At 36.3% G+C, this 15,683-nt stretch overlaps 4 protein-coding genes across 4 annotated transcripts in view; 2 read left to right on the top strand and 2 right to left on the bottom strand.

The window, feature by feature from the left end:
* LOC131440541 (protein FAM50 homolog) overlaps window positions 1-15,683 on the top strand; it is a 347,038-nt gene that overhangs the window by 138,364 nt on the left and 192,991 nt on the right. The gene's annotated exons all lie outside the window — the stretch shown is intronic.
* LOC131440546 (uncharacterized) lies at window positions 701-1,619 on the bottom strand. The gene is made up of 3 exons (XM_058611916.1): window positions 1,247-1,619; window positions 956-1,190; window positions 701-903 (listed from the first exon to the last, which is right to left on the bottom strand). Exons 1-3 carry the CDS (start codon window positions 1,501-1,503, stop codon window positions 772-774), a joined length of 624 nt encoding a protein of 207 aa, XP_058467899.1. The 5' UTR covers window positions 1,504-1,619; the 3' UTR covers window positions 701-771.
* On the top strand, window positions 7,682-8,831 carry LOC131440543 (uncharacterized). Its single transcript, XM_058611914.1, has one exon. The coding sequence runs from the start codon at window positions 7,877-7,879 to the stop codon at window positions 8,756-8,758; it is 882 nt and encodes a 293-aa protein (XP_058467897.1). The 5' UTR covers window positions 7,682-7,876; the 3' UTR covers window positions 8,759-8,831.
* Window positions 8,873-9,707, bottom strand: LOC131440549 (mpv17-like protein 2). Its single transcript, XM_058611921.1, has one exon. The coding sequence runs from the start codon at window positions 9,535-9,537 to the stop codon at window positions 8,974-8,976; it is 564 nt and encodes a 187-aa protein (XP_058467904.1). The 5' UTR covers window positions 9,538-9,707; the 3' UTR covers window positions 8,873-8,973.

Here is a 15,683-nt window from a genome sequence, read left to right as displayed (position 1 = left end):
AAAAATCCTTTGTAAAAATTGACAACGATCACGATGGCATATCAAAGTGGAAGAGAAGACAGTGGCGGATATGAGGCTACGATCGTCAAGCCAAAAACAAGAAAATACAACAACAAAGTGGAAGATGTTTGCAACTGATTTGAGTGTTTCTTCTGGTGATGGTCAAACAAGTAAAAGAAACGGTACGAAGGTCGGTTCATTAATAAGACAGTATATTATTAAAGTGAGGTTACAGAATAAAAATTTATTCCATCAACTGCAATTACCATTTATTTACAATGCTAACCGAAAGCTTTCCTCAGATAATTTCTAATGCTTACAGCAACTAATAAAACAAAAATAAGTACTTTGGAATGTTATTTAAATTAGTCATACATGCGGGCTGATAAATCTCGTTTGTTCGCGGTCTTTTTCAAGTATCCGACAATTTGCGTTGTTTAACTTGATTTTCTAGAATGCATGCATGTATTATTATAAATTAAGTTCTAATAATAATCTACCTTAATAATTCAAAAAGCAAGCTCGAAATTCATAGATCAGTAGTAGCGAAAAATCTATTTCTGATTATCTTGGAAGCTATATATACATATATATATATATATATATATATATATATATATATATATATATATATATATATATATATATATATATATATATATATATATATATATATATATATATATATATATATATATATATATATATATATATTTGGTGTACATGTGTGTGTGGCTTATGAGCTTATATATTTGCAGACGGAGTTGAGTTTTATTTACTGAATTCCTGTTCCTGCAGTTTGATATGTTGTAAAGCATCGTCCTTATGATGGAATTTGAACTGGTCCATGAAAATACGAAGGGCCCACTCCCCTAATAGAACAGCATCTATAAATTCTGTATACTGAAATTCATAATACTAAATTTAAGTAGAATAGAAATATGAATATCATTACCATTCCAAGCTCTTCTTGGGAACATAATTTTTGCTCTAAGAAGCGTGCCATTTCATACATTTGGTCGTCAGTCATAATCATGACCACATCTGACCAGAGCACAAATTTCTCGTTTTGTAATTTGGCACATTGCCTTTCGCTAAATTTTTTATACTTGTTGAAAATGTTCTTCATTTCTGTTTCGTATCTAGAATACTTTTGCAAAATTTCTTTTATTGGTATATGCTTCAAATCTCTATAACGGTATGTATGATCAGGATAATACAATGTGGTTTAATCACATTAGATTACTTTAAAACAATTTGCGTATCGTCAGGTTTTGTAATTTTAGTATTTTTCTGCACGTTAACGGGAACTAGTTTATTTCCCGATACGTTCATTCTTCTGGCCTTTCCACATTGAATGAAATATCCTGTTGCGCGTTGTTTTTTTTCGGTTTTGGACTGAATTTTCGTAACTTGTCCTTTTATCAGTGTATTAAGCATGGTGTCCACAAATTTGCTATGACAGAGCAAACAAATTTTCTTATAACGCAATTCTTCATCCATCGATTAGCTGGAGTGTACCTTTGAATTTGTTGCAATACAGCAACGATAAACATAAACAAACAAGTTTGTTTTGCACCGTAGCAACTAGCATAAAGCGTTGCCAGAAACGATCTCCTTTCACATTTTCACTCTATCGCAACTAGAGTGCCTATAACCAGAGTGACGCCATCTCATCCGTAATTTTGGCAACAATTCAAAACATTCCATTAGCTTTACATTGAATTGACAGGTCGTTTGCTCGTTTGGAACTGGGAGCTGTCATTCCAAACGAACAGCTGTCGCCACTCTGATTATAGTCACTCTAATCGCAACGAAAGGGAGATATTTGCTAGGCTTACTTGTTCATGCTGTGAACAAAACATTGGCGGTTCGTTTGTATGGGACTTAGGGGTATTATTATTTGTATTTGGTAAAACATTTTTGACTCATATTCATACACTGCGAAAAATGCATATAGAATTTCGTAAGCTATGAACTAATGAACCAAGTAGAAGACAGTACCATTACGTGATATAGAGTTTCATGAACGATTTTATGTCTTTCTCAACTGTTCTCTTGGCATTGCAGTGTTTTTATTGCATATATGTCTTCAATAATTGGCACGATGCGGCTCGACAAAATTCACTGGGTTATTTCGACATACTCACACTAGCATTAACCTTTCAACTGCTGAGAATAGCCACACCAACACATTCGCACGTGGATTGGACTATTCCACCCAATTTGGGGGTTTCGTTCAATAACCTAATTTTAGGTAAAGTGGCTCTAGGTAGTTTTTGTAAGACACGTGCAAAAAAATACTCAAAGATGATTTATATTTACTCTATAGTTGAGTCATATTGACTCAATTTCATGTTAATACGGTTTACTTAATTTTAGCTTATTGAACGAAACTCTCGCTGTTGGGTGGTTTTGCTCTTTGTATTCTGACAACAATTGAAGGAGCGAATGAAAGGAAGTACTCAAAATTAAGCAAAAAGAAGTCAAATAATAGGTAGTTTTTATTTTCCGTGTATATATGAAGGGCAATAACTTATTGCCTTTCATATGTATCTTTTATAAAAAAAATAAAATTAAGACGCATAAAATGTAGAATCGATTCAAAACGGTTCTGCCAATCTTGTATGGCAAGAATCCGAAAGAAAAGAACCGTTGATAACCGTTAGGCGAAAATCCCCGCTTGTACGCGATGGACAGATTTCCCACCAGACGACTGGCTATGTCTGCCAGCCATTTTTGCCGGAGTTCTGCCAGAATTCCGGCAAAAGTCTGGCAACAATGCAACAACCGTTTCCGGCAGAGAATTTCGCCTAGCGGTTATTATCGGTTCTGTTTCTGTCGGATTCTTGCCATACAATATTGGCAGAACCGTTTTGAATCGGTTCTACATTTTTAGCGTCTTGGTTTTATTTTTTCAATAAAAAATACATATGAAAGACAATCAGTTATTGCCCTTCATATATACTAATTATGTAAAATGTTATTGTCAATAGCATTGTTTTCTCACTACCAAACATACCCATTTTTCAATCTCATTTACCTAGTCTCAAGGTTCGTTTTTTGTATGGACATGCGGGATTGACGAATATCGAATGAAGTCGAATAAAAAAAGAAAATAGAAGAAAGAGAGAAATAAACAAGACACGTGCGGCGAGGTAATGACGTATTTCGCCTGGACAATGTTGACAGCTGCCGGAATGCAGCCAGCCTTCTGACGGTTGCCAGAATTCCTCACAAGCGGGTGGGTGAGCGTGAGCGGTCTCAGCCGTCCCACGATGTAAAATATCCTGGTGATCACGTTTTTCTATAGTCCAATCCACGTGCGAATGTGTTGGTGTGGCTATTCTCAGCAGTTGAAAGGTTAATGCTAGTGTGAGTGTGTCGAAATAACCCAGTGAATTTTGTCGAGCCGCATCGTGCCAATTATTGAAGACATATATGCAATAAAAAACACTGCAATGCCAAGAGAACAGTTGAGAAAGACATAAAATCGTTCATGAAACTCTATATCACGTAATGGTACTGTCTTCTACTTGGTTCATTAGTCCATAGCTTACGAAATTCTATATGCATTTTTCGCAGTGTATGATTATGAGTCAAAAATGTTTTTCCTCAGTGTAAAATTGAACCCACAACAAACTTTGACTTCGGCTCGCACACATTCCAATTTCGTATATGAATAGATCTGCGCACTCTGCATCGGTGTGAGTAACTGAGACGTCAAATTGCTCAATGGGCTAGTGCGATTGTCATGTTTTTTGGAATAACAGAGAGACGTGAAGAAGAGAAAAAACATAGACAAATGACGTTCCGGAAGTTGCTTTTATGAAAATATTTAGAATTGATTCTGTTTTCGAAAATGTTGACAGTAAAATGCGGTGTTTTGTTCCGGGATGTTTCAATCGTCGAATTAGAGAAAATGATCTGCCTATTTCATACCATCGAGCATGGAAGAACCCGGTTATTAGAAAAAACCTGTTTTAATCCACCTAGTGGTGTAATGATGCCTTTCACATATCAATCATACTATCATATATAATACTGTGGTATTTTTCAAAATAATTTTCTTCAGTTTTTAAAAGAATTACCGAAATCGGTTTGTTTGACCGTCTACTGATAAAAACTATCAATTGGAAAAGATTTGAGGTCGATTTGGAAACTTACAATTTACAATTTTTAACACACTTTACCCTGCATTTCCGGATCCGGAAGTCGGATTCGCATGAAATACAGGAATTACGCATGTGACCACAGGACCTTTCATTTGAACCTAGGTTTGTGAAAATCGGTCGTGCCATCTATGAGAAAAGTTAGAACACATATTTTCTTTTTTTGCACATTTTACCCCATAACTCCCGAACCGGAAGTCAAATCAAAATAATATTCAGTAATTTTGTATGGGACTCCAAGACCTTTCATTTGAATCTAAGTTTGTAAAAATCGGTTCAGCCATCTCTGAGAAAAGTTTGTGCACTTATTTTCACAATTTTTCGCACATTTTAACCTATAATTCCGGAACCGGAAGTCGGATCCAAATAATATTCAGGAATTTTGTATGAGACCACAAGACCTTTCATTTGAATCTAAGTTATTGAAAATCGGTTCAGCCATTTCCGAGAAAAGTTAGTGCAAAAAAAACGTTACATACACACATACACACACACACACACACACACACACACACACACACACACACACACACACATACACAAACAGACATTTTGCGTACTCGACGAACTGTCGCAGAAACTATCGGTCAAATTTGAAGTGAGTGAAATGCTTTTGTAAAATTGCCGGTTTAGGGAGAATAGAATAGTTAAATGATTGTCATCAACCGTAGTGTGAGTAGCTTGGTATAATTTCTATTTAAAACAATAATATCACTGCAATATCATTTCAGGCGATGGAAAATATTGAGATGCGTTCGATCACTCAACGTCGTCGGCTCAACGGTGCAGTTCCAGCAGCTCAATAGAGCAGCCTTGGCAGTTCAATGATATAGTCTGTAGATTTAATACTGTGGCAGCTCTAATTGCAAAGTACAATGAATATGAATTCCCATAAGTGTGCGAACAGATTTAATTTTATTACTCATTCTGAATTTTGTAAATGTAACGGTAACAAACCATCTAAACATAATTACATTGTTGAAATATGTAAAAAGATATATATTAAATAAATAAAGTAATCATAGTTGACTTTATTTTTTGCGTTTTATTTTTCAAACCATCGAACGAAAACTGAAATCAAATTACCCAAGTTGATTGTTATATCTTTTGCGTAGTTTCTATCTAATCAGTACTATTGATGCTTTTACTCAAAAATAAGTAAAACCCATTTTACCCAAAATTGGCTTCCTGCACACAGCGTTGCCAGGTTGCCAGATTTGTCTGGCAAATGCCAGATTTTCCTCGTTTCGCCAGACACTCAAACTAACCAGATCTTTTGCCAGATTTTTCAAATTTTCCCAGACTTTTCATTTTTTCCTAGATTTAGTCAGATCTTACTAGATCTTTACGGTTTTGGCCTCTATACGATAGGTTTTTTTTTTGCTCACTGAAAATGAAGCAAAAATTTCCTTGTATATAGTAAGACCCAGACAAATCCAGATAAATTTTTGAGTATTGACAGATTTCTGAAAAAATAACCTGGCAATTCTGGTTTCACCTTCTCCCCACCTATCATATTAGCGGCCCTTACACGAGTCATTAAAAATGTCATTAGTAAAATAAATATCATTTTAATGAACGTGTAATGGTGCACTAATGACGAAATTTCTAACAAATTTGAATTACATCATTAGTTAGTCATCATTTAAAATGACATTTTTAATGCTCGTGTAAGGGCCGCTATTAGGCTCTCTGACAGCTCACTTACAACCACAAATGCAAATGAGATTGGTTTGTTTTCATCAGGAAACCCATGCATTAAACACGATTCAGACGATCAATCAACTTCCGTCGACGTCCAGATTATTTTTATTAAATTTTTTAGCCGAATATTGCTCACGTATCCGACGTTAAAATGTTCCGTGAACTTGACGTAGTGTCCTTTCATATGAATTGCTTACAATTAATGTTGTTGTTCCGTAATCGTTCCATGCAGATGATATTTGCTTGATGTTGCGTGTGAATCGCTTTTACATATTGTTTTGTTTTCATCAGGAAACGTGTTGGCCACCCATTTTTCAGTAGGGCCGCCGTTCATTTTCACCGGGCCTCAATAGAGGCCAAAACCGTAAAGATCTAGTAAGATCTGACTAAACTTAGGAAAAAATGAAAAGTCTGGGAAAATTTGGAAAATCTGGCAAAAGATTTGGTTAGTTTGAGTGTCTGGCGAAACGAGGAAAATCTGGCATTTGCCAGACAAATCTGGCAACCTGGCAACGCTGAATGAAACGTTCGTGACGTTTTGTGAGTAAGTTAACGGCAGCGTATGACCAACTCGCTCGTAGCATAAATGAAATAAACATAGATTTCCCATTGTACGGAGACACTAATAGCGCTTCTAGTAAGAAACGGGTGTACTTTTTTCCATTAGCTACTGTGGTTGTGTTAAATGCGCAGGCAACTATGCATGCATTTTGGGAGCATTTACACACCCATTCTCCACCAGACGGTGCTTTAGCTGTCACGGGTTGCTCAACTACATTACTATTACACTGGGAAATCTATGTTTATTTGATTTATACTCGTAGCATAAATCAAATAAACATAGATTTCTCACTGTACGGTGACGCTAACAGCACCTCTAGTTACAAACGGGTGTACTTTTTTCCATTAGCTACTGTGGTTGTGTTAAATGCGCAGGCAACTTTTTGCATGCATTTTAGGAGCATTTACGCACCCATTCTCCACCAGACGGTGCTTTTGGTGTCACGGGTTGCACAACTACATTACTATTACACTGGGAAATCTATGTTTATTTGATTTATGCTCGTAGTTAGCCTCGAACGGATGTACCCAGTAAACATTCGGAATCTCAAACTTCGGCTAATAACATTCTCCACCGACGGATTTCAGTGTAATTCGAGCGAACAAATGGTTCAATTCGCTTGACCTCCATTTAAATATCGGTAGTCTGAAATGATTTCATTTTGTCATTTTGTCTCTTTGCGGTGTTGATAAAATATCATTTTCGCCAAATACTTATTTGGTGAGAACGCTGATATTGTATGATCGATTAGGAACTGTAAAACCAAGATGTAATAATTATCGGTTGAACGATCAGTTAAGCGACAATCAACGTGTGGTCTTCTTTGTGTATCAAATAAAATTATCGATAAGTACAACATTTTATTCATCCATTTCGGAATCATTTAGAGCATCACCAGCGTTTGAAATGCCACCCACAGCACAATCACTCCATTATCCATGATAACTGTAATAGATTCCACAGTGCGATCCGCCAAATCCTTCCTCCAACGAAATGAACAGAATCGGATGTGTGTACAATTTTTTATATTTCGACGTTACCTTGCAAGCCCTTGAAGAAAAATGTCCAGATTTTCAATTAGTGTAAAAGATTCGCCAGGCTGCGCGACAACTTAAGTAACTTAGTAGTGAAATCCCGATCTGAACTGGTCGTTTGTTTATGTTTACATGCTTGAATCCCGGCGCGCCATACTTAATTTCGTAAGAAAATTACCAACACAACCAGAACTGTCTTATCACGCCACCAGTGTATTTAACATCGTGGGTTAATATGAAATGGAAATTTTCATTTCCAGATTTTTTTTCAACTGTGTTCTATTCTGAATAACCTGTTTTTCAGTTTTTTGAATTGGACGCTCATATCGGGATTAGAGGAAGCTAGAAATTCTGAAACTAATTGTTATTGCTGTACATCAAGATTCTTATATTGGTAATACATTATGGGCACTAAGTCGGAAACGGTGTCTCAATCATCTCAGCGAAACGCATTAGTACAACAGATTTGGATTGATGAAGTCAGAGGATTGCGAAAAGAGTTGATAAATTTTTCCTTTATCTCTTTGAAAAAACCAACCGAATTATCGCGCTGTCTGGTAACAATAAGTGAAGTAAGTATTCTAGATACAAATGATTCCAAAATTTTACGACAACACGATAGTAGTGAACAGTGGATTGATATAGGAAAAGCCGTTACTCCAGTCGATTGTTATATCGAACAATTCTTAAATCAAATGCTTTCTAACGAAAAGAGCAGATGCACCATCACAAGCAAATCAAATACTATCAGTTTTACAATTCAGTTGCATAGAATAGAAGATAGAAATTATTACTTTGAGCAAAGTGCAGAACAGATGTTAATTGTTGCCCGTCAGTACAAAAGAAATGGTGTTGAAATGTTTCCTAAATATCACCCTTTTGCGCATCGATACTTCAGTATGGCAGCTAGATGTTTACTTTCCTGTATACCATTAGAGACTCCTAATCCATCTCACGAAGACTTTGAAATAATAAGAGAAATGCAGTCTCTTCTGGAAACGTTATATCTTAACATTTCGGCTTGTCTCATCAAACAAAGTCGCTATGAAGAAGTTCTTGATGTATTGGAATACATTGACCATCAGGAAAGCCCTTCGGAGAAAGCCGTTTATCGTAAAGCGTTAGCGTATTTTCACCTCAGACAGTTTCAACAGTCTGTATCCACATTATGCCGAATCGACTATACTTGTAATAAAGATTGCTTGGCTTTATATCGAAGAGTTAAAAATACCAACCACGAAGAAAATATCAAATACAACAACATGATCAAAAAGATGTTCGCGTGATTTCTATAAATTGGTCGTGCAAATAGAATATACTTAAGCAAATAAAACAACTGAAAGTAAAACAAGAATAAAAGGGTTTCTTTCAATAGACGAGTAATTTTTACATTGTACATGTTAAGTTTTTTTCTCAATGATATTTTTCTATTAGTTTGTAAAAACTCCGCAATGGACTGGATTTGTTGATTGTTCGTTTCTCATGGAATAACATACTGGGATTACAAATTACTATTATTGTTCTCGTTAATAACATAGCTAGTATATACATCGTATCCTAGTGAGATTGTATTGTCATACAATACACGGTACTTTGTGGGTAAAACATAGAAATTGAATAACTGTGCAGGAGGCCAAACGACCCATTCCGCGGTGTATAGACGAGAGAATTTTTCTCTCATTTCCTTTATTGTTTCAGTTAATGATGCTCGCCGCAATACACCCAATGTAGTGAAAAACAATAAAATCACTATTGGTGAGGCAATAGTTTGATCAATTAACACTTTTTTGAGTACAATGCTAAGTGTTCGTCCGGGAAACATACGATCCATTAAATTATACCAATTATGGCAGAATATTCCAACTGTCATGCCCGAAACAGACATTTGGCGCGTACGCTGACGATCCCAGAACTCAAGATTATTGGTATAAATTTCGTAATGCTGTTCAATTATATCACCAACTCCCGACAGGCTGATGGATATTCCCACGTTGGTATACAAAAGATACCTATTGCTGAAAGCTTTCTTGGCGAGCGTTTTAAGTTGATGAAGCACTCTTATCATTTGTGAGTACTACTAAATACAAATTTGTATTTGGTACTACTATAAGAACTATATATCAAGCTCCTATTTTTGGGGGTAACGAGATAGAAAAGATATGTTGCGTTAACCCTTTACGTTTGACGTTAGTCACACCGCAAATAAAAAAAAGATTGGTCTATTTGTATTTAATCAAAATAGAGTGACTTTAGGCACTCTAATTCAAAATAATCAACTTCTTCCTATACACGGGACCAGAAGACTACCCGATTTTTAGTGCTTTCTACAAACCCAGTAAATTTTGTCGAGCTGCATCGGTCCGATTAGCGGCCCTTTCACGATCATTAAAAGTGTCATTACTTAAAAGTAATGGCACTTTTAATGATCGTGTAAGGTCTACGAGTTCAGTAATGACCCGAGTAATGATGGAATTCCGGATTTTACATCATTACCAACATTATTTCTTCTTCTTATTTTTTTTTGTGTAAGTGCTGAATATCTTTAGAACTATACGCGAAAAAATGACAAAGTGTAGATTTTAATTATTAATATTTCATTAACCTTAACGTTTCAATGGCAAATCAAATTTATTTTCAGCTAAACGAAAATAAAAATATTGCTATTGCTTTTGCTGGAGTAGTTACACAGACTAACAGACAGGATACTCAAATTAGATTCTTCAATCATTTTAACGGTTAGTTCGAATATTCCTTTATTTGGGACAGTACTCACATGTGTCATGATGGCGCCACGTTACCCTATCGTAAACATCCTGTCTGTCATCGAGACTGTTTATTTTTTTCATTTACCAACAGAGTTGCCATTCATACAGAATTACCTGTAATTAGAGTGACTATAATCAGAGTGGCGACAGCTGTTCGTTTGGAATGACAGCTCCCAGTTCCAAAAGATCAAACGACCTGTCAAATCAATGTAAAACTAATGGAATGTTTCGAATTGTTGCCATAATTACGGATGAGATGTCGTCACTCTGGTTATAGGCACTCTACCTGTAATGTATTGATTTGTATACGTCCATGCGAATAAGATGCAGGATACAGATTTAATACATGTTGCCAAAACTATATACATAATTGTGCCTACTTCTCATCCTCCAACGCAATACAAAATCGATCCCGTTTTGTTACAATATTTACTTGGTTCTGGTCTGCCGCCACTTAATTTTGGGTGAAAACTACCAACACAATGAATAATAGTCTAGATGAACAACGTTGAGTCAAATAAATGGTTACCTTTCAACATCGCGATAAAGTTAAATATATTATCAACGTAATCCAATAATTTATTGTGACGATTCATTTTCAAATATTTTGATGAAATCAGGCATCCCTGCAAGCAGCTGATCGGTGTTGACAAACGAGGGGAAACTAGTAAAATAACTTTTACATAACACAAGGGGTGTACAGATAGTAAATAGTTCGCGCAGTACAATATAGGTGGAACTAGTGCCACAGACTAACAGACATGACAGTATGAGTAAATTCTTATAAAAATAATTTTTCGGGGTGCACTAGTTCCACCTATATTGTACTGCGCGAACTATTTTTTATCGGTACACCCCTTGTGTTATGTAAAAGTTAATTTACTAGTTGGTTCCCCCTCGTTTGTCAACACCGATCAGCTGCTTGCAGGGATGCCTGATTTCATCATAATATTTGGAAATGAATCGTCACAGTAAATTATTATATTACGTTAATAATATATTAAACTTTTTAGCGATGTTGGAAGGTAACCATTTATTTTTCTCAACATTGTTCATCTAGACTATTTTTTATTGTGTTGGTAATTTTCACCCGAAATTAAGTGGCGGCAGATCAGAAGCAAGTAAATATTGCCACTAAACGGGTTCGATTTTGTATTGCGTTGAAGGATGAGAGGTAGGCACAATTTTGTATATAGTTTTGGCAATATGTATTAAATCTGTATCCTTCATGAAATTCGCATACAAATGCAAATACATATCAATACATTACAGGTAATTCTGTATGAATGGCAACTCTGTTGGTAAATGAAAAAAATAAACACAGTCTAGATGACAGACAGGATGTTTTTGATAGGGTAACGTGGCGCCATCATGACACATGTGAGTACTGTCCCAAATAAAGGAATATTCGAAATGACAGTTAAAATGATTGAAGAATCTAATTTGAGTGTCCTGTCTGTTAGTCTGTGCTAGTGCATCACGAAAAATTATTTTTATAAGAATTTACTCATACTGTCATGTCTGTTAGTCTGTGGTAGTTACAAATACTCATCATTAATAATGAACGTGTAATGCTAAAAAGTAATGATGTACAGTAATGCAGTAATGACGAGCGTTTGAGCAGAAGAGTCATTACTTAGTAATGACACTTTTAATTATCGTGTAAGGGCCGCTATTGAGCTCAATCCTACCTTCTTAGACAAAAAAGTTTAACGGTAGTCCTTCATTGGTCCAATCAATCGTTCAACGGGAGGCCAACACGGGACCTTCGTTTGCCGATTTTGAAACAGACCGTTGAACCGAATGCCATTTTTTTCGTCCAGCAAACCCGGCAGACAGAGGTCCATTGTTGAGCCATTTTTTACATGAGGAGTTGGAGCCCCGTTGAACTAGTTTTACTGCAGAATTTCTGAAGTTTTTTCCACTTATTTTTTTAAACTAACACTTCATACCTGCACAATACTTCTACTTCACGTAGAATAAAAACAAATTTTCTTTCTATGTAAAGGTAACACTTAATTTTCACACTATTTTTGCAAGAGAAAAAACAACAACAAACCGTTCCAGCAAATTGAACGAATATTTCGTGCAAAATGCCGTTCAACAAGCGCTCAAAGACCAACCAAATAGAACGGCCTGCTGAGAGGGTACATTATCGAAATGACGGAATGAGTAATGAATTCTTATTCGACTGCACGATTTTTCATTGCTAGAAGCTTCGCTCATTTTATGAATGTGTTAGTGTAAAAGTTACACATTTAAAACCGATTCTCGAGCTCGACATTTTGAAATGCTGAAGTAGATCGGTAACACGACATTTTGCTGATTGTTCAGTTATCCACATGCTCTTTTCCGAAATAGTTTTTACTGAAACTCGGTGAAACACTTGTCATTTAATGTCTCTTGTCGAATGTGCCAAACACCACGTAGCCATTGCTGGTGGAGCGGGAAAATAATATATATTGGATGAAGGTAAGAGATTCTTATATTTCTCGAAAAGATAAGTGAAATAACAAACTCTGCTTTTCATATATACCTACAAAAGTCTTCTTATTTCAGGTAGATGCGTTGAGGAGCACTAAAAAAATGGCCTTTAATCGTGATGTTTTCATTCGAGGTGTGTTTTTTGTATACTGCATTAAAATGGACAATGATAAAACACCCCCTCCCTCCAGCCTTAGCTTTTGTGATTTTTATTGTATACAATAATAAAGAAAAACCTTTTCTACGTTCGATTACTGATGACTCGGCAATTCATTATTCGATCATAATCGCATTTGCCGAGCTAACAGCAGAATTCCTGTTGAGAAGTTCGGCAATAATTGACAGTTAACAAATTTTGTATTGTCGAGATTCTCAGTAATTATTATTTTGGCTAGATAACTACCATAACTACCAACAACGAATCCAGAGAAGTCTTAAAACGAACCCGAACGTAAAGAAACGGGCTTTACAACTCAAATGTCACTTGATGGAATTCAAGCATCAACATCTCTCGATATCTGTGCCCTTTTTCATAAGCACTTTAGCAGTATTTTCTCGGACGAAGTTTTAACTGACGATCAAGTTCATGAAGCGACCAGTAACGTACCTCTGTGCAGAGATGGCATTTCACCAGAGAGATACACGCTAGAGTCAGATTTTTGCCACACCGAGGATGCAAAAAACGAAGCACCGCACAAAGAGGAAAGCGCACTTCTTCTCAGTGTCGAATAGACAGCATTTGAATGTGTGCTTGTGGTTAAAGCAGCTGGCGCGAGTGAAACACATTCTCTTCGCATGAATCGCTCACACGCGCTCTCGTCTAAATACACCCAAGTGACCACTGGCGCGTGATGGTGAGCGAATACTTCTGTGAACTTCAACTAATAGAGAGTAGATCTGGCCTTGCTATGAAAAATTTGCAAGGAAAACCGAAAATTTTACGATAAATTGTTTTATTTTGCTGATTTTGCGTGTCCACGCTTCATCTACGAAAACCATACAGCAGAGTGCTCACCGGCGTGTACACCTCTGTGAAAGTATCAGCATCCACCTCAGAGAATTTATTAGCTAATGCTCTAGCACTTTGGTGCGATTCAGTGGAAGAGGTAAAAGGAAATAAACAAACGCACTCATGATGCGTATACACTTTACACAACAGTGGTGTATAAATGTGAAAGAGAAGAGCTCTCGTTGAAGTTGTCAGGGGAGAAATTTTGCTTGCTCTTCGTCACACAGAGGAGATAGACATCTCTGCCTCTGTGTACTCCCATTGGCTCTCATCCAATTATTACGACTACTGTGTAGTTAGCAAAGCGTGCTCCAAGCTGAAGTCATCTTCCAGTGCTGGTCCTGATGGGATTCCATCTATATTACTAAAATGATGTTCAAATGCTGTTTTGATTCCCTTATCGATACTGTTCAATAACTCTTTAAAATGTGGACATTTTCTGGCCCTATGGAAAAAAAATCGTACATTTTTCCGGTCTTTAAGAAAGGCAGTAAAACCGCAATATATAACTATCGTGGAATAGCGGCGTTATGCGCAGTATCCAAATTATTTGAACTAATCGTCTTGGACTTCATCACACATAATTGCTCCAACTATATTTCTGAAAGTCAACACGTCAACACAAATCTCGTATCTTACACTTCATTCATCATTAAATCCCATCAAGCGCGACTGCAAGTAGATGCTATATATACTGATTTTTCTGCTACTTTCGACAAGATAAATCATCGGATAACAAATTTCCAAATTGACTAGACTTGGATTCAGTGGATCTTTTACTCAATTGGCTGTGCTCATATTTAACTGTTCGCGACATGTCAGTGAAAATAGAAGATTGCATTATGTCTCCATTTACTGTCAGCTCCGGAGTTTCTCAAGGTAGTCATCTTGGATCATTCTTATTTCTACTATACCTAAACGAAACGACTTAAACATTTTGCTAAAATGCATGAAGTTATCGTATGCTGATGATTTTAAACTCTTTCACCTTATCGAAACTTTCGAAGACGCCACATTTTTGCAGTCGCAACTAGACATTTTAACAAACTGGTGTAGAGCAAACCGAATGATCGTTAATACTTCAAAATGTTCTGTTATTTCATGCACTCGCATACGTTCTACATATGATTGAATTCGACTACTCGATCTCACAAACCGTTCTTAGACGAGAATCGTATAGTAAAGACTTGGGAGTCATCTTGGATTCGAAAATGAATTACAAACAGCATATTGAATATACTATCAATAAAGCTTTGAAGCTGTTAGGATTCGTCTTTCGTGTGACGAAAGACTTCAAAAACATATATTGCCTGTTTGGTCACCCTACTATCAAAACGACATTTAACGCATAGAAGCTATTCAACATAAATTTATCCGTTTTGCGCTTCGCCAACTACCATGGAGAGACCCCCTAAATCTTCCAAATTACCAAGATCGTTTCAAGCTCATATATCTCGAACTACTGTCCGTTCGTAGAAATGTATTCAAGGCAGTCTTCATTGCTGATCTTCTCCAATCACAAATTGATTACTCGGAGCTGTTATGCTTGATAGATTTTGATATCAGTCGTCGTTGTCTTCGAGCTCAACCTTTCTTATGCATTCCTTCCGCTAGAACAAACTATGGCCACAACGAGTCATTTGTCAGCATGTGCCGACTGTTTAATCGCTGTTCCATTCAGTTCGACTTTCATCTAACCCGTGACACTATCAGGAAATTGTTTTCTCGAACACTATCTCTCTAAAAATTTGTTGTTAGTTTTAAGAATTTAGTTATGTAGTTATAATGATTAATAACATGAGATGGATCATTTGGATTGTCTGTAATCTGTTAGTATAAAAGATGAGGAGGTTTTATTCCTACTGGAGACATAGCGATAGATTGATAATAACTTATCTCCAGTGGGCTTTTCCCAGCTCCAAATAAATAAATAAATGAATAGATCACTCGATT

Source organism: Malaya genurostris, chromosome 1 (genome assembly GCF_030247185.1).
Source record: "Malaya genurostris strain Urasoe2022 chromosome 1, Malgen_1.1, whole genome shotgun sequence".
In the NCBI taxonomy this organism is placed as follows: domain Eukaryota; kingdom Metazoa; phylum Arthropoda; class Insecta; order Diptera; family Culicidae; genus Malaya; species Malaya genurostris.
Note: the sequence above shows the minus strand (reverse complement) of the source record. Positions and strands in the feature narration are given on the sequence as shown.

What these genes read in the sequence shown, in the direction of transcription:
- LOC131440543 (XM_058611914.1), top strand. Translation starts at nt 7,877, where the DNA reads ATGGGCACTAAGTCGGAAACGGTGTCTCAATCATCTCAGCGAAACGCA.
- LOC131440546 (XM_058611916.1), bottom strand. Translation starts at nt 1,503, where the DNA reads ATGGATGAAGAATTGCGTTATAAGAAAATTTGTTTGCTCTGTCATAGC. An exon ending in GATACGCAAATTGTTTTAAA is followed by an intron (nt 1,191 to 1,246) that starts GTAATCTAATGT and finishes ATACCGTTATAG; the next exon opens with AGATTTGAAGCATATACCAA. An exon ending in CCCAAGAAGAGCTTGGAATG is followed by an intron (nt 904 to 955) that starts GTAATGATATTC and finishes TATGAATTTCAG; the next exon opens with TATACAGAATTTATAGATGC.
- LOC131440549 (XM_058611921.1), bottom strand. Translation starts at nt 9,537, where the DNA reads ATGATAAGAGTGCTTCATCAACTTAAAACGCTCGCCAAGAAAGCTTTC.